We start from the raw sequence: 26,207 nt of genomic DNA, 5'->3' as shown, positions 1-26,207 counted from the left end.
TATGGTATTATCCCAAAAAAAATGTAGGACCATACCATAGGAAATAGTGTTAACTGAATACTAATAAGATACAAAAGTTTTGAATCAAGTTGATAATTTCGATGTAGACTCTTAGGAGTTTCAACACCAGATCAAGCGTTTGAGTACCCATAGGTGGTGAAATTCCACTACGCATGAGTGTGTGGGGCGAGAAAAAAAACTCATAAATTTTATCCCTTCTTTTAGGCTTATGTGATCTTATCGATGGATTAGTTGATAAATAAACACCACGCAAACATTAAGATACACCCTAAGAAGTCTTTAATGGTAAGGTGTGTTTGGTAATGTGATTAGATGGGGTTAGGTGGGATGGAATTTGCGATGTGTTAGGTTTTTGTTGTGGAAACCCTATCTTGAAGACTATCCTATTTCATGTTTGGAAGAGAAGCCATGAAAATGTAGATTCCTATTTTAATCTTAGGGCTTGTTTGATTTTCTAAATTCCATTTAAATGTATTATGAATTATTAAGGGTCCATAGGTAATTGGCGCATTGTTTTCGAGGATTGATTTGTCTCTTACTTGATTTGACTCTTACTTTTACTTTTTTCAACGCCAAAATTGAGAGTGCTACCAAATATTTGTGGGGCCCACTGTGATGTATGTGGATTATCCACATCGTCCATCCATTATGCCAACTGAAATTAGGGCATAACCCGAAAAATGAACCAGATTTAAATTTCAAGTGTAACACACCACAAGAAAAAAGGAATTGAACACCCACCATTAAAAACTTCTCGAGGTCATTGTTTACCTTGGTGTGGGTCATTTCAATGTTGGATCTCCCTTATTTTTCGGCCTATGCCTCAAAATGTCATGGTAAAGCAGATGGACAATGCGGATATGTCATATACATCATGGTGGGGCCCACAAATTTAAGTTAATCATTTTGGACCGTTTTCCCAAGCAAAAGTACCTGCTTATTTCCAAACAGGGTGAAATTGTAATAAGTTAGTATTTACAAGGCATTTACAATGAATTTGAAAAACCAAACAAGCCTAATTATTACTCATCCACCCTGTTTGAAAATGCACAGTATTTCTATTTTGAAAACCAGGTTAAAATGGCAGGTTTGAATTTGTGAACCCTACCATGATATATATGATATATATGTGCCATCCATCCATTTTAGCGTAACATTTTGGGGCATAAGCTGAAAAATGAGTATTATCCAACACTCAAGTGGCCCACACCAAATGAAACAGGGCACCGATATATTTTAATGGTAAATATTCAATCCCTAAATCATGTGGTGTGATCCACTTGAGCTTTGTATCAACCTCATTTTTCTAATCTAAGTCCTAAATGCAGTTGGCATAAAGGATGGACGGTGTGGATAAGCCACAAATACCACAGTGGGCCCCATGTATATTTGGCAATATCCTCAGTTTTAGAGTTTAAAAAAACGTCAAATTAAGCTTCCATGCCATAATTACTGGGTGAAATAATTATTACCCTGTTACAGTGTATTTACCAAAGGTTTAGAAAATCAAACATGCCCTTAAAATGTATTTGGATTAAATTGTGGAAGCTGTGGTGATTCATCCAACCCTCGGTAGTGTGTTTAGAAATGCCACAACCTTCAAGGTATGTGTTATATCCGCACCATTCATACATTTTGTGACATCATTTTATAAGATGGGCCCAAAAATGAAATAGATCCAGAGCTTACGTGGACCACACCACATAACACCCACCATTGAAACCTTCCTAGGGCCCACCCTGATGTCTATTTTACATCAAACCTATTCAAAAGGTCAGACGGACCCAGATGAAAGGAAACACAAATATCAACTTGATCAAAAAGTTCCATGGCCCCTAGGAAATTTTCAATTATAGGCATTCAATCCCCACTTCTTTTCGTGGTGTGATCCATTTTAGCTTCGGATTTGCCTGGATTTTCGAACGATGCCTTAAAATGATATTGAATAATGAATGGATGGTATGAATATAGCCCATACATCATGGTAGGACTCATAGATCTTACGGACGTCAAAACACTCGTTGGATATGTATAGCTCGTTTTCCAAAGCATACCAGGCTTATAGCTAATGCAAAAAACAAACGGATATACAGGAGCAGTTTAGTAATATTTTTAATTCAATCACATCTAATACCACCTAATACACTGAAACGAAATATGCCCTTAAGTTTTTCTAGGCTCATAAGCTAACATTAGCCGACAAATTAGATGAATGTGGATTTCTCACATATATCACAACATGCCCCCACCTAATTTCATTGGCAATCCGCATAGGTAAATAGACTTTAAAATCAAGCAGTTGGGGACATCATCACGTGGACAAAATGACGGTTGACAAGAGCTTACTGCAACACTACGTCCATTGTAGGGACGCGGATTAGCTACGGACAGGTTGAGCAGCCAGACTCGCTACTGAAGTGACATCACCAAGTTATGTGGGCCCCACCATGATGTATATATGTTCTGTATCCACACCATCTATCCATTTGGAGAGATCATTTTAAGGCATGATCCAAAGAATGATTCAGATCCAAATCTCCAGTGGACCCACCACAGAAAATAGTGAAGAGAGTGACGCCCACCGATTGAAACCTTCCGAAGATCCACCATGATCTATGTAGACCTACTTCTACGTTCGCTTCTTGGAAGCGAGAAGAAAGGAGATACCTCAACAAGTACACAATGCAGCCATGCCCAAAAGAGGATTAAGGGTGCTCTGGTAGAGAATGCATAATCAGAAAGCAATGAATTAGTACCACGCTCTTCTATGAACTTGGTTATTTATCTTTTCTTTTTTACTTTTACTTTTTGAAGTGGAGCATAAAGGAACAACATTAACTATCCATTTCCATAATTAAGAAAAACTTTATTTAAGCAAAGTAAGACTTCAGTGTGGATATGTCACGACCGTGATATACTAAAATTTGGCAACTCATCCACTATGAGCACAACATACATGTATGCTAATTAGACAGTCCAATTGTGTATAACACCTTGATCCATAGCTCAAGTGGTAGACTGAGTGAAAGATACCTCATTTCAATGCTGAGGTCTTGGTATCGATTCCCTAGTGGGGGTGGCTAACAGTGAAGTGTGAACTAACAGTGGGGTGTACTAACAAGCTAACAAAAAAAAAAGTCCAATTGTGGATAGAACATTGCCCAAGTTTCATGAACCCAAAGTTCCTAGTAGAGAGTTTCATGCATCCAAAGTCTCCTTAAGGATGGGTATGCCACACGCACTAGCAATTTGCAGCAAATGCACACTGAAGTCTGGCTAAGGTAAATAGGAATAAAGAGTAAATGATAGGAAACTTTGTAGGCTACTCCAATGTCTTAGGAACTCTCAAGCTCTAGAGCAAATTTTCTTACATTGGATCTCTCAGCTGAAATCACGGCCTCAATCTACTCTAGGAGCAACTTCTCTTATAAAATGAACTAAAAAGAAGAACTTTTGACAATGAAAACATGAACAGCAAAGTATACATTAAGCAAATTTAACATAACCAATTTAATAAAAAAAATTCCTTTGTATTTTGAATTTAAGATATACATTAAAAAAAAAAAAAAAAAGAGTATGCCCAGTGATAGCAACCTCTACATGCAGAGACCAATGACAAACTGGCACATGTGAGGGACATCTAACCCATGCGTCAGGTGGACCCCTGCACAGATAAGGTGGACCAAAATTTAGGCCAGATCAGGCAGAGGCGGGCCACACAAGAAAGTTGAATATGGACATTTGGCAAATTCTTCTAAGATGTCCATCTCTTTCATAGTACAGCCCAACTGATGTTTTTTTTTTTTTTTTTTTTTTTGAAGCAAAGTCCAATTGATGAGTTGACTGAGCTGATTCTTAGATGGGTCATCTACAAGATAGGGCACGCCTGATGCATGCCTCAGTCCAGCCACACACGTATAAGGTTGGCACACTTGGCCACATGCACGGGTGTGAGTGGCCTTTGCCTCAGACAACCCACACACATATGATGTTGAAAAGCATGGCTGATTGCGTTATACCCGCATCCACACTACCATCTTCTGAAAGGACAAATTTCCGCACAATCCAGTACCCTATTGCTTCTCCAGCAAGAAAAATACCTAATATAACAAATACAGAAACCTGTGCCCGACGGCACAGAAAAAAATATCGCAATTAGTAATCTAGTAAACACAGAAAGTTGGCTAAATGAATTTTTTTCTTTAAAAAAAAAGTTACTTCATACATATATGCATATTCATTAAATGGCATGAAAAAAGAAAGAATATGTACACACACACACAATATACTTACAAATGATTGTTCACTGGTCAGAAATAAAACAACAAAGATAAGTTGATGAGAGATTATGTAAAACTAATTGTACCTGAGGCCTATGGTACATCTAGTTGTGTTGGACACATGGACAGTCCAATCAAATATATACTGTTCATTCATTCCAATTGGCAGGCTACCCATTGCAGAGACCACACTGATCAGAGAATTCAAACAATCCAATCAATAGCATGCAAATGGATAGTTATGGTCATTCAAAGAAAAATAGGTTCAATCATCAACTTAATCATCCACTTAGAGGGCCCAATCTAGGATTTTCAAGGATTCTGAAGAATCACTTGACCAGATGATGCTAAAAATATGATCATGGTTAGGAAATGGACAGCTATAACATAAACTACTAATCTTCAGTTGGTCTGGATCACTGATTGATGTGTTCTTCTGCTCGGTGACCACCGACAAAGTGGGGCAGCGTGCTCTACTCCTTCGGCACTCCCTGGGTGATGCCGGCTTCAATCCATGGCATTTTCAATCCTGATTGATGTGTTCTTCTACTGTCTTTCTTTTCTTTCTTTGTTTTTTTTCTCTTTTTGGTTTTTGGCTTTGAATGAAATTATATCTTTCAAAAACAAAGAAAAAAGTTAAGTCCCAACGTATCGTATTGCAATGCATCTGGATGTATTCTAGCAAACATTCATCATTGGATTTTCCAAATCCAATCTCATGTACGATGAAATAAGGTCTGTTAGAGGTTTGCTATGCCCATGTACAAGGCATACCTTCTAATGGCATCACATGTGCCACCATGGCTGACAATGCAATATCAAAGCCATCCATTAGGTTGGTCCAGCTGTCAAGATGTTCTCACCCAAAAAATCAGGCTGATGCGCTCATCTGATAGGCCATGATGTTAGAAACAACTGGATGGCTTAAACTAAGAAAACATTTCAAGAAACTATAAAGATGTTTTCCAACGAAAAAGAAATTCTTTTGTCTCAAATGTTTATCAAACAGGTCCTCTTAGCATAAGCAATTCTCAATCAACAACTCCACACAATTAGTTATTGTAAATCAATTCTACACTTCCTAGAAGCAAACACCATGTGGGCCATAAGCCATGAGGTTCAAAATATTAGCCAATACATATCAGTATTTTGCAAAAAACACTTCTGATGCCTTTTATTGGCAATACAGCATTAAACATGTCAAAATTCACACAGATGATACAGCCGATTTGTGGTGCGAATTGGTCAATACATATCAGCTTTGGGCCAGCTGCTACATGCTCTCATATTGATATTTTGAATATCAAAATAAGTATAAAAGACTTATACTAAGAAAGCATGAGTTTCATTGTTCATGTTCTAAATGTTGTGAATAGATATTGGTTCACTTGTTTTCAGGCTAAACCTGCATCAGATTGAAGATCCTCATTTTTATGGGAGTTTCTCTTTTGGACACTTGGCTTGACCCTCCTAGGAAACCATGTACTTCTACTCTCGGAATATTAACATGGGCCAACATGCCATGAGAATAAGCTGATTACACTTGAGAACATAACTAGGCCATGCTCCTAAATTAATTACAAAAGAAACATTAATTGTGCTGAAAGCTTAGAGTGCAAAACCACAGGTCCTGCCACTGTTAACTAAACTATGCATCACACATCCCTATGGAGGTGTAAATCAAAGTTTCATCATCATCTTCTAAGCCTTTTGTCAATTAATTGGGGCCGGCTACATGAATCTTGTTCCGCCATTTTGCTATATCAAGGGCCAGAATTTACATTAGACCTTCCCAAGTCGGGTATGATCCTCAACCAGGGCATGTGTAGCATCCCTGGCCCTGAGCACTTACAAGTGGGTCCCACGATAACAACAGAACCGTTAGTCCAACGGACCAACGATATAAGGACCACATCAGAAATAAATAAAATAAAAACTCAGGCCAAGCCAATTAGGCGCGGCCAGGCCTCACCCAAGACAGTGGGGCCCACCTTAATGTATATATTTTATATCTGCACCGTCCATCTGTTTTTCCATATCATTTTATAGCATGAGTCCAGAAAATGAAGATCCAAATCTCAGGTGGACCATATCATTGGAAACAGTGGCGATTGAACACCCTACCATTAAAAACTTCCTAGGGCCCATTTTAACGTTTATTTGCCATCCAACCTGTTAATAAGGTCAAATAAACCTCCATGAATTGTGGAAACTTTTGCGGCCCATTAATGGTCAATCATCACCTTTTCTATTGTCCACCTGAGAACGGGATCTGCTTCATTTTTTGGGCTCATATCTGAAATGATCCGGAGAAACAGATATAAAATAAATACATCAAGGCAGTCCCATGGTAAGGGCCACGCCTAATCCGCTTTGGTCTAGAGAACAACATATAACAATGTGAATGCCGGAAAATGGTTACGCAGGATCTTTCAATCTAGGAGTGTTTTAGAATATGCAGATGTCAATGGGGCCCATCAGATCAACAGTACGGATGACATGAAGATGGACACCACATTCTGTGATAAAAATCACATATTTCTTCTCTCAGCTCACTCAATAACAGATACATTACATAAACAACATTTCAAACTTCCACTGAAAAGTTTCCAGTATTCTTTCACAACAGATATAGTACACAAACAACCTTTCAAACTTCCACTGAAAAGTAAAATCCTCTTGGCATCCTAAGAAATCTGGGTTAAGCTTAATCCTGATTGTGGCAGGCCCCATGCCGTCAACGTCAGATCTGCCACACTAAAACGGCACTTTCCTCCGCATAAATGCAATTTTGAAAGTTTTTTTTTTTTTTAAAGGCCGCTAATTACAAATTTGCAGAATCCCTACACAAACAGAGCCTAAAAGACCAGTATTAGAAACTAGATTTAACAAAATTGCCGAATTCTACGGCACTTTAAGAATATGCTCTTCAATATGAAAAAAGATAAAGACCAAACTACACTAATGCTCATTTCCTTTCATGTTATAATCTTTCCACAAGGGTGTGCCCACAACAACATTGTCTAGGACCACTTGAAGAAGCTAAGCCCACTAACCGTCTCCTCCGCAACGGTCTCTTCTGATGAATCTGACCCACTTGCCATGCTATCGTCCGAGCTTTCATCGGGAAGGACTTTGATACGGCCTGCATGCTCGATCATCCATTCAGCAAACTCTGGACTGGAGGCCCATTGGGCCATAGCTTGCCTCGTTGATTCGTGAGTGAAGTCCTCCCACTCTTTCTTTGAGAACTGCTTTCGTGTGGGTGTCTTATGGAAGGTCGAGTAGAAGTCCTGCTGATCTATCTTAACCTTACTGGGCGATGATGTGATCAACCCTGCAATAAATAAACAATATTAACCCAAATAATTACAATTTTACAGAGCTTGTGTTTAGATCGGTGGATATTACGAGAATACGGATAACTAACAGACTTCTGGGGCCTGTTTGATAATCGAGAAAAGAAAGGAAAAGAAAGAAAATGAAGCACTTCTCTCATTATGGGACGTTTCACTATATTTGGTTAGCTCCACATTGCAATTATTACGTTTTCTATAGTCAAAATTTCTGACACATGAGGTGACCATTGGCTCATGAATGCGAGATTTCCACTAGCTAACCAAACAATTTTGGGGAAAGGAATCACCTTCTTTCTACATCCAAAGAAATCCCAACTCCATGGATTTCAAGGTCTGTGTTTCAAAGGACCTAGATATTTGAAAGCCCTGAAGTAAATGTCATTGTTTAGAACCTTAGTTGCATAGGAAGCCTGAGCATGGGCAGGGAAGAGGTGGTTCTCAAAATTTTGTGAAGGATTAGATTACAAAAAGGGAGTAGGAGAGACACCTTGGGCAGAAGGTTCATGCAACTAAAGGGATAGAGCTAATTTTGAGTCATTTGACAGTCCGTGGAAAGGGAGCAATGTCGTTCAAATATGCACATGGAAAAAGCGCACTGTGCACAAACATAAGAGTCAACCCAGTAGATAAGGCCTCCATTGTTGGTTGTGTGTCCAACAGACTGTGAACCAATCTAGGGGTGCCCCATGCATGGCACCTCTTTACCACATGTACATGTGGATTAAGCAAAACTCTGATTGAATTGAAAAGGTTTGAAATATTCATGAAAAGCAGAGTTTGTCAAGCCACATGATAAAGATGAAGTGATCTACCATGCAAGCTACACCGCAGACTAGGAAAGCAAACGGGCCGGAATGTGCAAGGCCAGTCTGTGCTGGGCTGGGTATGGGCTGGAGCCTAGAGGCACACAATCTGGAATGTTCCTGAGTATCCAGGCCTAACAACAAATTGAGCTAAGGTATTATTCTTTGCCAGGAATGACCATGCTCCCCAAAAAGGCCAAAGAGGAAGGCCCATCGAGCCCAACATTATAACACTTCAGGGCCAGCTTGGGCTTGAGTCAGTTATAGCAAGAGAATGATCCGCATATGGACACATGTCCTTAGCTCCCTAAGGGTCATGCCTAGAAAGTCAGATGGATAAAAGTAAAGTGCATGCCTTTGGTGGGAGAATCAGACCAAGCATATGGACTTTTTGGGTTGTCCCAAGCAGTCCTCCCGTTGCCCATCTTAGGTGATCTGCTCAGGAATTCAGCACGGATATTATTCACATGTGCCTGATTAGCCTTCCATTGCCACATATTTCCTTCCACAGGATGTGCCAGCTGCCTGCAAGAACCAAATGCTTGTGTAACTTGACAGAGATGAAGAAAAAGGGAAAGAATTGGTAACTTCGGATCTGTGTAGACTTACTTCGACGTTTGGCCTCGCCACTTCTTGGAAGTGAGAAGAAAGGAGTTACCCCAACAAGTACACAATGCAGCCATGCCCAAAAGAGGATCAAGGGTGCTCTGGTAGAGAATGCAAATCAGAAAGCAATGAATTAGTACCATGCTCTTCTATAAACTTGGTCATTTATCTTTTCTTTTTTACTTTTACTTTTTGAAGTGGAGCATAAAGGAACAACATTAACTATCCATTTCCATAATTAAGAAAAACTTTATTTAAGCAAAGTAAGACTTCAGTGTGGATATGTCACGACCATGATATACTAAAATTTGGCAACTCATCCGCTGTGAGTGCTAGACAGTCCAATTGTGGATAGAACATTGCCCAAGTTTCATGAACCCAAGTTCCTAGTAGAGAGTTTCATGCATCCAAAGACTCCTCAAGGATGGGTATGCCACACGCACTAGCAATTTGCAGCAAATGCACACCGAAGTCTAGCTAAGGCAAATAGGAATAAAGAGTAAATGATAGGAAACTTAAAAAGATGAAATAAGGAAGTTGTTTTAAAGGTAGGCTACTCCAATGTCTTAGGATCTCTCAAGCTCTAGAGCAAATTTTCTTACATTGGATCTCTCAGCTGAATTCACTGCCTCAATCTACCCTAGGAGCAACTTCTCTTATAAAATGAACTAAAAAGAACTTCTTTTGACACAAAAACATGAACAGCAAAGTATACATGAAGCAAATTTAACATAACCAAGTTCATAAAAAAAAAAAAATCCTTTGTGTTTTGAATTTAAGATATACATCGGGAAAAAAGAGTATGCCCAGTAACAGCAACCTCTACATGCAGAGACCAATGACAAACTGGCACATGTGAGGGACATCTGAGCCATGCATCAGGTGGACCCCTGCACAGATGAGGTAGACCAAAATTTAGGCCAGATCAGGCAGAGGCGGGCCACACAAGAAAGTTGAATATGGACATTTGGCAAATTCTTCTAAGATGTCCATCTCTTTCATAGTACAGCCCAACTGATGATTTTTATTTTTATTTTGAAGCAAAGCCCAATTGATGAGTTGACTGAGCTGATTCTTAGACGGGTCATCTACAAGATAGCACCCGCCTGATGCATGCCTCAGACCAGCCACACACGTATAAGTTTGGCACACTTGGCCACATGCACGGGTGTGAGTGGCATTATTTAGCCGCTTGCATGCCTCAGACAACCCACACACATATAATGTTGAAAAGCATGGCTGCATGTACTGGGGCCTTAGCCGCTTAGCAATGTTCCGGGCAAATAATACATAAGCTACAGAAGACATTGCAAGGACGGGCATACTAGATAAAACAAGAAAAATAGAGTAAATACACGTGTCTAACTTTTACCAATACAAAACTGAAAACCAAGAGTTTACCTGAGAAATTGAAACAGCAGCAACAACACGCAGTGACCACTTCACAAATTGCGCTGTACCCGCATCCACACTACCATCTTCTAAAAGGACAAATTTCCGCACAATCCAGTACCCTAGTGCTGCTCCTGCAAGAAAAATACCTAATATAACAAATACAGAAACCTGTGCCCGACGGCACAGTAAAAAAATATCGCAATTAGTAATCTAGTAAACACACAAAGTTGGCTAAATGAATTTTTTTTAAAAAAAAGATAGTAACTTCATACATATATGCATATTCATTAAATGGCATGAAAAAAGAAGAATATGTACACACACACACACAACATACTTACAAATGATTGTTCACTGGTCAGAAATAAAACAACAAAGATAAGTTGATGAGAGATTATGTAAAACTAATTGTACCTGAGGCCTATGGTACATCTAGTTGTGTTGGACACATGGACAGTCCAATCAAATATATAGACTGTTCATTCATTCCAATCACAGTTGGCAGGCTACCCATTGCAGAGACCACATTGATCAGAGAATCCAAACAATCCAATCAATAGCATGCAAATAGATAGTTACGGTCATTCAAAGAAAAATAGGTCCAATCATCAACTTAATCATCCACTTAGAGGGCCCAATCTAGGATTTTCTAGGATTCTGAAGAATCACTTGACCAGATGACGCCAAAAATATGAACATGGTTAGGAAGGACAGCTATAACGTAAACTACTAATCTTCAGTTGGTCTGGATCACTGATTGATGTGTTCTTCTGCTCGGTGGCCACCACAAAGTGGGCCAAGGACTGAACAGTCCAGAACAACGATTTGAGTGTTCATGCATCCAGTGCAACTAGTTAAACTTTTGGCCTAAGATACAAGCAGTCCAATAGATCAATCCCCACATGTTTTGTTCTTCTGCTCTTCATCAGCTTTATAATCAGAACCTTCACCATTAGATAGATAGATACATTGATGAATGCATAGATAAAGAGCACTTGTGGAACCTTGAATCTCTGAGGCCTGAGTTACCATCATATAATTGCTCCTTTCCTCCGAATATTTGCCGGGTTCACTGGTATGATTTCATCATTGCTACTAGTGGAATGAACTGACTATGATGGAGTTAGCTAAGTTTGTTTCAGATTGTTGCAGTAATCTCATCGCTTTGATTTTAAAAAAGGATATGCTCCTTGTTATTGTATAACTATAGTTTCTAAATTTGGTTATAAGTTTACAATTTTTTTATTTGCCATAAATGTGCTGTGTTCTAGTGGTGACATGGGGGTGTGGTGAGGTTACCAGAGGTTCCCTTAAATACAGGTTGCTCCACTGCATAGTATGTGAACGCATGAAGTACCTCCAACACATTGTACATTGGGGGTAGGCTCCCTTCAGATCACTCCAATAAAGTTATTCAGCAGACGGAATATGTTTACATGTCAAAATCTATGTTGTAATCCCTACATGGAGTGATGAATATCATTTATAATAAATAATACATGCACAGTATTATATAATGCCTACTGCTGCATTAACTGAAGTATAAATTTCTACATATAAATCAAAGTTCAAACTACAACTTAATCAACAAAAAACATGTAGAGAACCATAAGTTTGGCACTAAATCAGCAATCTAATATAAACCAACAAACTGGATCACACCATCCAGATATGCTGGGGGCTAATGGCTAGGTAATATTGGGGGCTAGCAGCTTGATTTGTTTTTATCTTTCCTCCTTGTTGCCTTAAAAGTTGAATCTATAGTAATACATGATTCATAGAGCTCACTCCCACAACAGAAACATGGAAAAAAGAAAACATCCACACTCTATAGAAGTACAGACCACAACCTCTACAGCAGCCACTCATTGACACTAGAATTTAGAGAATACGGGCCTGTTTGGCATTGCTTATGAGCTACTGCAATTTCCAAAAGCATTTAATTAAACAATAAAAATGTCTCGTTAGGGGCTTTCATTAATTGCTTATCAAAAAACAATAAATGAAACGAGTGCCTTTCCACTAGCCGCTAGGTGACTTGGAGACGTTTGAGAGATGTATTTTCCCGCTAAATGGGCAGACTCTCATTTGAGGCGGTAGAACACATGTCAGATCGCTGTACATGGATGGACCCTCATTTCAGAAGGGTAGGACACATGTCAGATCACTGTACATGGATTGAATTTGAGGGGGTAGAACACATGCCAGATCTCTGTTTGAACAGAACATGCATAAGAGATCTAGGCCACTCATCAGGTAGACACACTGAGAACATGCCATATACCAAAACGCATGGTAGCACACTCATTGAGTGAGCCACACGTATTTTTTTGTCTAGACTGTTGGATTTTTGTCTGACTGCACATTTTTCTCATGCAAGAAATTATACCTGCCTGATAAGCAATCCAACATTATTTTTGGTTTATGGCTTGTTCACAGTGTATCTTTGTGAATCTCTGACATGTCTTTCGTTTCAGCCACTCACACAAGGTGTGCTTATTGACTCATGGACCCTTAGAACTCACGTTGCTTGTTTTGCAGGGAGATGTGCTAGAATGCATCCCAACATATTGCAATCAAATCTGCTAGGACTTTAGCCACTGGGTTGGATCCTTTTCAGTGATGGGTCTCACATGGGTTATACCCCAAAAACTCTCTTATTGAAATAGTTCGAGCCTTTGATTATTCAAAGGTAAAGGAGGCCATCCATATTCAAATGAGAAGAGTTAATGACCAAAGGGTTGAAAAATATTCTAATCTAGGGAGTATTTATTTCTACCTATCCCACATCCAAGGTATGGCCCACCATATGAACAGTTTGGATCATTGAAAGATGCCCCTCGATGAAAAGGTAAAGTCCAGTTTTAACCCGTGATAAAAATGCTAAAATCCATTGAGGATTTGGTTTCCCTCCTTTCCTGCCTGAAGGGGTTCAGGCCCGTTTCGGACTGAGCTGATTCTGTGTTTTGTAAGCATCATCCCACGGGGAATTTCTTGGTGAAATCTCTGCACTCCCAAATCTCTCACTCTCCTAACTAGTCGTCCGTTTGTCATACTCTTCCACTTTGGTCCATCGGCGCTCCTCCCAAAGTGGCCGCCTTCGCCTGGTTAGCTGGTAGAAACTGCATCGTGACTATTGACAACCTTTGCAAGAGGTCTATGGTCCTCCCCAATGTCCACCTGCTTTCTTACAAGGACGTAGAGTCGGTGGACCACCTTTTCATCCACTGCCTTTTTACCAGGGAAATTTGGGGCAGCGTGCTCTACTCCTTCAGCACTCCCTGGGTGATGCCGGCTTCAATCGATGGCATTTTCAATCCTGATTTGCAGAAGGATGGAAGGGCAAGTTGAGATCCAAGTGGTGCCTCTTGCTGGTGGCTGTTCTTTGGCGTGTGTGGGCAGAAAGAAATGATTGTTGCTTAAAATAAGAGCAGCTTGACCTCTGGGGTTGCTTGTAGGGTGAACTTGTGTTTGAGGGATTGGCTCCTTGATGGCTGTTTGAGAGTTTAGTTGCCTTAAGGGCTGTTGTATTGTATCTCTGTTTGCTTCTACTGTCTTTCTTTTCTTTCTTTGTTTTTTTCTCTTTTTGGTTTTTGGCCTTGAATAAAATTATTATCTTTCAAAAACAAAGAAAAAAGTTAAAGTCCCAACATATCGTATTGCAATGCATCTGGATGTATTCTAGCAGACATTCATCATTGGATTTTCCAAATCCAATTTCATGTACGATGAAATAAGGTCTGTTAGAGGTTTGCTAAGCCCATGTACAAGGCATACCTTCTAATGGCATCACATGTGCCACCATGGCAGATAATGCAAATATCAAAGCCATCCATCAGGTTGGTCCAGCTGTCAAGATGTTCTCACCCAAAAAATCAGGCTGATGCACTCATCTGATAGGCCATGATGTTAGAAACAACTGGATGGCTTAAACTAAGAAATCATTTCAAGAAACTATAAAGATGTTTTCCAACAAAAAAGAAATTCTTTTGTCATAAATGTTTACCAAACAGGTCCTCTTAGCATAAGCAGTTCTCCATCAACAACTCCACACAATTAGTTACTGTAAATCAATTCTACACTTCCTAGAAGCAAACACCATGTGGGCCATAAGGCTTGAGGTTCAAAATATCAGCCAAAACATATCAGTATTTTAGAAAAAAAAACACTTCTGATGCCTTTTATTGGCAATACAGCATTAAACATGTCAAAATTCACACAGATGATACGGCCGATTTGTGGTGCGAATTGGCCAATACATATCAGCTTTGGGCCAGCTGCTACATGCTTTCATACTGATATTTTGAATATCAAAATCGGTATAAAAGACTTCTACTAAGAAAGCATGAGTTTCATTGTTCATGTTCTTCTAAATGTTGTGAATAGATATTGGTTCACTTGTTTTCAGGCTAAACCTGCATCAGATTGAAGATCCCCATTTTTATGGGAGTTTGTCTTTTGGACCCTTGGCTTGACCCTCCTAGGAAACCACGTCCTTCTACTCTCGGAATATTAACATGGGCCAACATGCCATAAGAACAAGCTGATTACACATGAGAACATAACTAGGCCATGCTCAACCTAAATTAATTACAAAAGAAACATTAATTGTGTTGAAAGCTTAAGAGTGCAAAACCACAGGTCCTGCCACTGTTAACTAAACTGTGCAACTGAAAGGTGATTTCATAACGATCTGCATGAATAAACTCTTAGAATCAGCAATGACTAAGAAGTATGACAAGCACTTAACTATGCATCACATATCCCTATGGAGGTGTAAATCAAAGTTTCATCATCATCTTCTAAGCCTTATCTCAATTAATTGGGGCCGGCTACATGAACCTTGTTCCGCCATTTTGCTCTATCAAGGGCCAAAATTTACATTAGACCATAGGTCATCATCTTTTCTTACTACCTCCATCTGCATCCTTTTGGGCCTTCCCCTTGCCCTTTTAGAGCCTTCAACTTGTACCAACTCACTCCTAAAAAGCACGATTCTTGGTCTCCGTTGCACATGACCAAACCATCCAAGTCTACTTTCACTCCTAAAAAGCACGATTCTTGCCACCCATCCATCTCAACATCCTTGTTTCAGCTACAGTCATCCAATGAACATGTTATTCCTTAACTGCCCAACATTCTCTTCCATAAAGCATGGTTTGGTCCTATATCTTATAAAATTTCCCTCTCAATTTGAGTGGTACACAACGATCATGTAAAACTCAAATTGCCAATACCTTCATTCTCCTACATTTCAGGTTATACAAAACATAGATCCTTTATCTATACTTGCAGGAACATGTGAGAAGCATGAAGCCACAATGTTCAAGCATTTCATGTTTGAGTTCCAACAAAGAAAAGGAGGAGAATTTAAAAAAATAAAAAAAAATAAAAAAAATAAAAAAAATAAAAAAACAAAAAAACAAAAAACAAAAAACACAGAGAGACTGGGAGAAAAGAAAAACAGAATGTATAGTACTTTTTTTTTTTGCAAAAGCCAGGCCATTCATCAGGTGTTCCGTGTTCTTACCATGCATCTGCCTCGATCTGAAGAGGAACTAAACTCTAAAGTGATGAAAATTTGGATCTAAAAATACTTACTAAAAGGGCTTAGTATGCAATTAACATGTAGGAAGCTACATATAAGAGCTAAAAAGGTTCCATGAAATTTTTTTTATGGTAAATAAAGATAGAGGAAACAGGACTTACAGCGTTATGCATATCTTCACTGATCCCAAAATTTGTAAGAATCGAATTGACCAGCACTGAGAAGTAGTGTACAAGAAAAGACCCAACCCCAATCTGAAAGAATTAGGGGCATGTTAGGGTCAGTGTCAACTTCAGGAGACAAGTAAAACAAAAGTACAACATTCTACATAATATTTTTTTTTTCGAAAGATTAACATTCTACATAATAATGGAGCATAGAACTTACCACTGATCCATATATAGTAAGGTAAAAGACATTCTTCCTGCCAGTCGGTAATAACTTCATTCCCTGCATCACAACATAGAAAAATACGAGGTTGGAAACAATAATATTAAAGTAAGAGGTATGGACTAAAAAAACAAACAAAGGAAAGCAAACATTAACATTGAGAGGGAAGAACTCAAATTCCAGAGATAACAAACACTAATTTCCATGCCACAGCTGATGACAGAGCCCATAGAATAACAAGTCTAGAGTCTCCTTTATCACTAAGGCCCCAGAAAATGAATTAGCAAAAATTCGCAAGCCCTCATGAAGAGTAGGGCCTCCATATCATTGGAACCAGGCACACCACATGGCCCAATGAACATCCAACAGTAGTCCATCAAACTGAAAACACACCACACATTTTCAAAATACTCTCCAAAGGAATACATCAAAGTTCATCCTCGAGTTGGATGTCTACACAACTTGAAAAAGATCCCTGATTTGAGGCCCAGCTGGAATTGGAGGAATCGTAAGAAACCATTGGAGCGATGCTCTGTTAGAGTTCTCCGGTACATTGGGAGTGTGCAACTCCAATTCTGCAGAAGCATCTCCTATTCTCCAGGGCATCAGATTGGCTGTTGATCATAATCTCGGCCTGTTATTGTAGAAAGGGACTCCAGAAAATGCATTTATATGGTTTAAATCAGGCCTCTGCCCATGGATGATTGCAAATTTAGTCATGGAGGCAATTGATCCTTGCAAAGTGCCTCTTTCAGCTGAAATTCGGGCTATGGGTCACGATGGATCATCAACTATAAGGCAGAGCGTGGAGAGGGAGGTCATTGAATCAACGTTGGGGCAGTGGAAGGGGCCATCGAAGGAGGTCTACTGGAGCCAATCATGGAAATCGAGAGAACGGGAGAAGACTTTCTTTGACAGGGTACCCGAGGGAAATGGAAAGGGGCAAGAAGCTGTTATGACGAGCCGCAGGGATGAAGCATACTCTTCTCGAGGACTGATACAGAGAGGTAAAGTCATGAGCCATTAATGGTTGACTTCCTTTATTAAATTCTCCAAGAGGACTGTAATATAGAGTGGTATCTCAGCTGTATACCCAATTTTTTCAGAATTCTCCAGATTCAAAGCCACATGTGGGGATGAAATGCGGTTTTGGGAAGATAAATGGTGCATAGATATTGCTCTCTCGTTACGTTTGCTCCTTTATATGACCTTACCGTTGGATAAAGAGTGCTTAGTTGCTTCTATTTTTTTAACAGTCGCAGGGAAGGTGGTCTGGTCCCTGAGATTCCATCAGGGTGTCGAGGATAAGAAGATAGAGATGTGAACATGTCTCCTTTGTGGTTAACCACCCAAACATGCCCTTTCAATTTTGGTCCAATGGGGGGCGAGGTAATGGTACAACCGTGTGCCACAGTGCCCAACAACCTTCCCTAATGTAGATGACTGCATGATCAAGACCCTAACCATTTGCAAATTCCATTGGACCTGATGCACGGGGTTTGACCATGTACGCATGCGAGTGGTATTCGATAAACACAGATTGGTGGTTTCCTTGCTACTTTGTGCAGAGCATAACCCTCCATGTGTGTGTGGCATGTTTGCAGAGGTATTCTCCTCCATGATCCAACTTTGTTTGCTTGTCCTTTAGGGTGAGCGTATAACAGTTGGGTTAGGGTTAGTACAGTGTGGGACCATGTTGGCATGTGAGTGTTGTCAGTGCGAGCACAGGTAAAGGAAGAAGGTTGGTGTCCAATGGCAGCAGATCATATTCCGATTGCTGGGTGGGAGCATGTTGGCATGTGTGTTGTCAGTGCAAGAACAGGTAAAAGAAGAAGGTTGATATCCAATGGCGGCATATCGTAGATCTTCTACCAACTTACCTTTTGAAACCTAAACTCTGATTGCTGGGAGAGGGCTAAGATGAAGGTGATGATGAATCGATGATATCATCTACCATATGAGTGGCAACGGAGTGCTTAATACTATCAACAATGAATTCCCTTAAAAAAACTTTTTCTCCCTAAACTTGATTCTCTTTTCTTTCTTAAGATTTTAATAATAATAATAATAACAACACTATTCTTCCTCCATTAACAAACTACCCTGAATTCATTTCGCTCATCCAAAACATCCACAAAGCCTTCTGTAAGTATCGAACATACTAAAATGAATGATATATAAAGGTCATCAAAAAACAAAGATCTAGAATTTACTCCCATGTTCATTGCTATTATAACCGCTATTAACTATTAATTATTGTGATCATTATTATACCGTTCTTATTAATGAGAATGGAACATTCAAATTGTCTATGTTGCAAATGATATAGCGTGTTACATGAAAGGTCTAAATCAAAAACAGATTATGTCCTGAATACAAGAAGCTTATATTAAAACTTGTAAAAGTTAAAGAGTGTAAGCATATGTTACAAATTGCAAGAGTTATGTATAGGCATAAGGCCGTGTTTGGATAAGTCATTTTGCTACTTATGCCTTAAGTTGTTGATCTCGGTTCTCCTAATTCAACGAATAAGTATGTTTAGTAAACAGCATACATAATCCTGAAAAGAATCCATAAATTACAACATCAGTACTTTTGCAACATCACTTTTGAGTTTTGATGCAGACCATCCATCATCCACATCCACCTTTGGTGTGGGGACATCCATCATGCGGGTTCCACCTTTAATATCCACCATACATCATGCGGGGTTAACCTTTGATGTGGACCGCTCGTTCACTGAGTAGGACCCATCTTGGCCCTATCTTCAATGTGAACCATTCATTGTGGAGGGCCTGTCTTCAATGTGAACCATCCATCGTGGAGGGCCTACCTTCAATGTGGGCCATCCAACTTACAAGGCCCACCTCCAATGCGGGTCATCCCTCATGAGGGGCCCACCTTGAATGTGGGTCTTCCATAATGTGAAACATTGGATGTTGGATCGCCATCATGCGGAGCCCACCTTTAATGTGGACCATCCATCATGTGGGGCCCGCCTTGGAAGTGGGCCATCCATCATTAGGGCCAACCTTCGATGTGGACCATTCATTATGTGGGGCCCACCTTGATGCGGGTCATCCATAATGTGGGGCCCACCTTCAATGTCCACCACCATCATGTGCAGCCCATATTTGATGTGAACCATCCATCATGCAAGGCCACCATTGACATGGACATCCACGACGTTGGTTGTCCAGCGTGTGGAGCCCACCTTCTCTCTCTCTCTCTCTCTCTCTCTCTCTCTCTCTCTCTCTCTCTCCAAACAAAAAAAAAAAAGGATTTTTTGTTTGAGGCGATAAGTCATCTTAACAACTTTTATAGGCATTTTACTAAACTAACTTTTGTCACATAAGCTAATGTTTTGCTGTTGTCAGTCAAATAAGTAGCTTATCAATGCATTCCCAAACACTCCAAATGTGTTATAGAGGTCGTCCACCTATCATAGAAACAATACCTGAAACAAAATGATCAAGACAACGAGCAACACTCCAAGAGCCATGGAACTGCTATAATAAAATGGAACCCAACTGCTGACATGTGGTGCAAGTAGCAGCAAAGCAAACCCAAAACCAAGGCAAAAGAGGCGCCATTGTTGAAACTCTGCACGCATAGTTAACACCCAAAGTTAGAGCATAAAAGAAAACTAATTGGAGCGAAAAGAAATAGGAAACTGGCATTTGGGTTCCAACCTTCTTCAAGAAGAATGGTAACAGAACCAGATAGTCCATCCTTAAACTTAACATCAACATATCCATCCTCATAAGGTGACATGACACTGCTCCATGGCCCCTTTTGTATATTCTTCCAATCATCCTTTGCACATTGACATAATCCTAAAGAAGCATTCCTGCAAAGAGCTTTGTCGATCAAAAACGGAAAATAAGAAAGACAATTGAAGGGCACTGTTGCATCTATGCATATGGAATATAAGATATTTTGCTTACCGGTGAAAGCAAACCTCAATTTTGCTACGAAGTATTTCCGGTATTCCATCCGAAGGCTTCAAAGTAACCCGAAATGAATTGGCATAGCTAATAATATTAAACCTTGAGAAACCAACAACATGCACACGCTCACATGATACAATATCTTTAGAACCTTGAGATGAATGTCCAACAAGGGGGGGTGGAAGGAAGTGTAGTACAGGATTGCCCACTTTAATAACTGCAATTTCATAATATTTAAGATGTTAGATGGAGCTCAAGAGTTCACAAAACAGCAATAAAACCAAGTAAAAGAAAATTTGATGCTTCTTCCATTTGCAAATGTGCATAGTCATTTTTCTCTGCCCATGCATAATTCAATGAGAAAGGACAGAAATAAGGAAATGCCAATAGAGCTACTAGTAAAAAAACGAAGACACATTAGCAGAAAGTGAAAACAAACAACGATCAGCACATCATAGGTCTGTTTCCCAGAAGATTCATGACTGGTAACATCTCCATAACTTAAATCGTTGTCGTTGTCGTCATCATAGCCTTGCCCCAGCTACTTGAGATTGGCTATACAGATCCCATTTTACTAATGAAAGGAGTTGTTATGATTGCTTGGCAAAAGTTTCTCAATGAGTTGCCCACCTCACATCAACAGTCAACCCTCCTACTTTAACAGGCTTGGGCCTGGTTAACACATTGCTTCAGGTGGGGTTCACCATATAAGGTTGCACGAAGCATGATGGAAAGTGGCAACTAGCTACCTACATGAGTGAACAAGCTTTTGTTTTAGAACATGGATTTAAATGATGGTTTCAGAGTGTGGCTTGCTTGGAAACGAAACCGATATGACTAAACCCAATTCACTACATTTTAGTGCCATTTTGGTCTGGTGACTCATTTCATTGTTCATTGAAACCAATGCAACTCAGTTTTGGATGATATTTAGAACCATGTTGCAAAACGTTAGCAAGTACAAACAGCTATGTGGCGAAACCAGGAGCATGAATCTGAAAGCATGACCCAAAGCAAGAGCAGCACCCGGGTGGAATGTCTGTACAAAGAAGATTCACCATTACAAATGACCATTCCTACTACAAGCCGGCATTTTCAACCACTCCACACGGATAGGCCACGAATCCAAAATGGGGGTAACAATGGATCGGGCCAAGTATTCAACCTAGTCCAGCCCTAATTCCCTAAGGCCTGTACCTAGCAGTAATCGGGCCGAAAAGGTACCGACCATAACCATAGCCCTGTAAAGAAAAAGATTTAAATGATCAACTCGTTGAAGTAATCCACGATTTTTTTTTTCAGTGTTCTCCATCTATGACGAGTACCATTAGGGCTGTTAATGGGTACCTGGACCCACAGGTACCCAATAGACCTGACCTAATTTTAACAGGTCCAGGTCCAATTTTTCAGACCAGTTTGGGTCAGGTTCAGGTCTCTCTTTTGGACCTGCTTAGAAAAAAGAAAAGAAAAGGGGAGAGAGAGAGAGAGAGAGAGAGAGAGAGAGAGAGAGAGAGAGGGGGAGGGAGGGAGTAAAAGTGTAGTTGGGTTCGTGTAATGGACCCCGTTAAAGTTGCTGGGTCAAGTCTAGTCCATATTCGGTCCAAAATTTTAGCAATACAATTATATATCCAACTAGCAACAAAATGAGGTTTCCTAAGGGGTTGTTTGGATGCCTATAATATCCTTAAGTAGTAATCAAATTATATGGGTCATTTGGATGGGTACACTAGCCTATAATGGGATTACAAGTCGGATTACAGCTTTTAGTTGTAATTTGAAACATGATAAAATGGCATGTTTCAGATTACAGGCAATGGATCTATTTTTTGGAACTTTTTCGATGCAGGGATAATTGTGGCTTCGGCATTCCCACCCACCCCTTCTTCCAACGGTCAGACCCATGATTCAATGATATAGAGCATTGAGCATTTATGGCCCTTTGAAAAAAAAAAAGTCTAGTTGGGTTCATGTGATGGACCCTGTTAAAGTCGGCCGGGTCAGGTCTAGTCGGATCCATCTTCGGTCCAAAATTTTAGCAGTACAATTATATATCCAACTAGCAACAAAATGAGGTTTCCTAAGGGGTCGTTTGGATGCCTATAATATCCTTGAGTAGTAATCAGATTACATGGGTCATTTGGATGGGTACACTAGCCTATAATAGGATTACAGGTTGTAATCGGATTACAACTTTTAGTTGTAATTTGAAACATGATAAAATGGCATGTTTCAGATTACAGGCAATGGATCTATTTTTTGAACTTTTTCGATGCAGGGATAATTGTGGCTTCGGCATTCCCACCCACCCCTTCTTCCAATGGCTAGACCCATTATTCAATGATATAAACCATCGAGCATTTATGGCCCATTGAAAAAAAGAAAGAAAGAAAGAAAGAAAGAAGTCTAGTTGGGTTCGTGTGATGGACCCTGTTAAAGTCGTGCCAGGTCAAGTCTAGTCGGATCCATCTTCGGTCCAAAATTTTAGCAGTACAATTGTATATCCAACTAGCAACAAAATGAGGTTTCCTAAGGGGTCATTTGGATGCCTATAATATCCTTAAGTAGTAATCAGATTACGTGTGTCATTTGGATGGGTACACTAGCCTATAATGGGATTACAAGTTGTAATCAGATTACAGCTTTTAGTTGTAATTTGAAACATGATAGAATGGCATGTTTCAGATTACAGGCAATGGATCTATTTTTTGAACTTTTCCGATGCAGGGAGAATTGTGGCTTCGGCATTCCCACCCACCCCTTCTTCCAACGGCCAGACCCATGATTCAGTGATATAGACCATCGAGCATTTATGGGCCATTGACGATTGTACACAACGCCCACAATACACGTGTGATATATCTTGTATCCTGCCTATGCGATACGAAACACATAGGCAGTGCCGATATATCCTACATGTTCGATTCAGTGAGCATTTTTTATCCTTTTTTTGTTTAAATTATGTTAAATCAGCGTCAAATGGTTATAAATCCATTGGTTTTTCATGAAAAATCATGGAGTTGGAGATTTGATTTCGATATCCATTGGTTCTTCATGCTTTCCATGTTTTTTTCGGAATTTTTCTTCAAGTTTCAACTAGCTGTCAATTGAGACTAATTCAAAGTATTTAGGAGTATTTGATGAAATGATCATCACATACGCACTAATTTTGAAATTTAAGTGTAGGTGGTCTGATTTGGGAAATTTTCAAAAATTTTCCAATTTCTCCCAAATTGCCAACAACGTTGCACTCCAAACATGAATTTAAGCATGTATGAGGTTTACTCTACTGATTTGTTAAGTCCTTGTCAATTTTCGAAAAATAAAAATCATTTTTAATTAAAATTTATTTTTAAAAAAAAATAAGTACCCATGAATCAGAGGTTATGTATCCCAATGTTTCCCCATGTTCCCCAAAACGTGTGATAAATTACCCGATACAAACGATATATCCCGTGCGATAACCAATATATATCTGTATCCCAATGATGAGATACGTAACACGATACCAATATTTCGAACACAGCATCCATCTATGATACCGTTGTACACGTACTCATGTATGATATATGGCCCGCTTTGTAATCCATCTTTGTACCTCTCTTTGTATCATGTATGGCTCGTTGTGCATCTGGGTTGCTCATGTATGTATGGCCATGTACACATGGCCAGCATATGTGGGGGCCACTGTACATGTGAAGCACACTATACACGTTGCTAGTACACTGCATGTACGCGTGAATTAATAGTTAATTGTCTATATTCAATAGTTTCTCATCACAGAAGGGAATTTGAATTAGTGGGCACACTTCTGTGGCCCACCAAATGATTGGTTTAGCATAAGGACCAACTATATGCTTTATTGAGTTGGGTTTATCCCAGTGATTCATCTTAAATGAAGACTTTGCATGTCATTTGATGACTTTTAAAGGATTTACCGCTCCAAGCTCTAACATGTGTGAATACCCAATTACAAGTTGTAAATAATTTATAGGTTATCCAAACACGGACATCTGTTTACTTGTAAATGGATTACTGCTTAAAGCCAAAGAAGACAGGTCATAAACACTTTACACTTGTAACCTGGTTACCCATAATCCGATTACAATTTAAGGATTTTACAATCATCCAAACAACCCCTAAGCCACACACATGTAGAAAAGCATATTTATACAATGCACATATCAAAGTGGCACATGCGTTGCGATCTAATCTATCTATCGGATCGAGTGGGCCCAACCATGGATCTTACTTGTCCCAGACCCAACTTGAAACCTAGATCCAAAGACCCAATGAACACCCCACAGGTACCCGAACCTAATCAAATCCCGGTCCTGGGTCTTCAAGAGGTAGACCCAAACCCAGTTAGCCAGGGTAGGGGTACAATAGAACCCGACCGGTTGACATCCCTAAGAACCATCAAGTAAATAGATGGATCACTAAAACATGACTGGATCCAACAAGCATTGTGCATATGGCAAATGGAGTTGCTCGCTGGTGTCTTTAAACTGTCCATTCTTATTTTATATGGTGGGCCACTTGATGATTAGACCGGACCAATGGGCCGAGTGGTTCATCATTAACCCTGGCCCGGCCGGCCCATTGCCACCTGTCTTAGAAATCCAATGGACAGGACATTCCTAGTCAGTTGTGGGCTTTCTCGTAACAGATATTGATCATTGCCAACATTCATTTTTACTCTCCAGTTTGATTCACTGTTGGATCTTTTTGGTGGATGATTCACCATTGGATCGATTGATCATTTAATCAAACTACTATAATCACTCTTCTTTGGATCATCACTATCCAACAGAATCTCATACCACCCTCTTTTCTACAACACCACCCTTAATCTCACCCGATAAACGCACGCCAGCCATTGAGATGCATGTGCATAGGGTGGTGTGGATTCCAAAAATAGGGGGTGCAAATATCAATTCATATTCTATGAAGACAACGTGGAACCCCTGCATTGTCGATCGATTCTTGAACATAATGGCTTAAGACTCGAATCTACTCAAACTAACTCGTGAAAAGAAAAAGGGAAGCGAAAAAGAAAATAAAACCCTAACCCTAACCAAATCAGCTCGTATTCCATGAATTATGACGAAAAATCTTCAAAAACAAAATCCGTAAATTTTGAGAAAACTCAAGAACCTTGACCCTGAAAGATCCAACGACAGTAGAGATATGGAGAGGGAGAGAGAGATGTGGAGGGAATACCTCTGAATGGCGTTTGCGCGGATGAGGAGGAGAAGAGAAGGGAGAGAAAGAGAATGAGAGAAGGAAAAGAAAAGGAAGAGGCCATCTTCTTCTTCTTCTTCTCTCTCTCTTTCTTCGGAAAACTCGGAAATACGGGGGAAGAGAGAAACTTAAATAGTCTGGAAGATTAGCGCGGATGATACGTGGGCAGTAGGGAATTATAACTTGATTGCGTGGCGTACAAGTATGTGAAATTAGATAAATGCTTCAGTGCTCTCAAGAGCACTGTAAGTTATAGTCCTCCTAGTTTCATTGGGACCCTTATACAATCCAATGGATAGATCTGAACTGTCCACTATATCCATAATACATTTCATGGGCACCATGCAAAACCAATTACTGATGGGACCTAGGATCAAATTGCCCAATAGTCCTAATTTTGTGTAAATAAACTCACGGTCCATATTAAATACCATTTATCATATGGTTAATATTTGTGGATATGATAAGTCCATGTTAAATACCATTAATGACATGGTTAGTATTAATATCCTTTAATATGAGTAAATCCATATTAAATATTATTAATCAAATGGCTAGTATTTGCTCTTAACATTGGATAAAGTGTTGGTTTTCACCTTAACTAAGCTTTGTTC

The 26,207-nt window shown here is 39.6% G+C and overlaps 1 protein-coding gene across 2 annotated transcripts; it reads right to left on the bottom strand.

The window, feature by feature from the left end:
• Window positions 1-6,872: 6,872 nt before the first annotated feature.
• LOC131249211 (uncharacterized) lies at window positions 6,873-25,743 on the bottom strand. 2 transcript variants are annotated; one of them, XM_058249838.1, is made up of 11 exons: window positions 25,573-25,705; window positions 21,379-21,593; window positions 20,350-20,569; window positions 20,095-20,252; window positions 19,860-20,005; window positions 16,400-16,462; window positions 16,174-16,266; window positions 10,471-10,632; window positions 9,073-9,170; window positions 8,819-8,988; window positions 6,873-7,638 (listed from the first exon to the last, which is right to left on the bottom strand). In XM_058249838.1, the coding sequence occupies exons 4-11, from the start codon at window positions 20,174-20,176 to the stop codon at window positions 7,325-7,327; spliced, it is 1,128 nt and encodes a 375-aa protein (XP_058105821.1). In that variant the 5' UTR covers window positions 20,177-20,252; window positions 20,350-20,569; window positions 21,379-21,593; window positions 25,573-25,705; the 3' UTR covers window positions 6,873-7,324. The 2 variants fall into 2 exon arrangements, with proteins under 2 accessions (XP_058105821.1, XP_058105820.1); XM_058249837.1 differs by lacking the exon at window positions 21,379-21,593 and having other exon boundaries at window positions 25,573-25,743.
• Between the last annotated feature and the right edge of the window lie 464 nt (window positions 25,744-26,207).

This window comes from Magnolia sinica, chromosome 6 (assembly GCF_029962835.1).
Source record: "Magnolia sinica isolate HGM2019 chromosome 6, MsV1, whole genome shotgun sequence".
Classification (NCBI taxonomy): Eukaryota; Viridiplantae; Streptophyta; class Magnoliopsida; order Magnoliales; family Magnoliaceae; genus Magnolia; species Magnolia sinica.
This window is presented reverse-complemented; position numbering and strand designations above follow the sequence as displayed.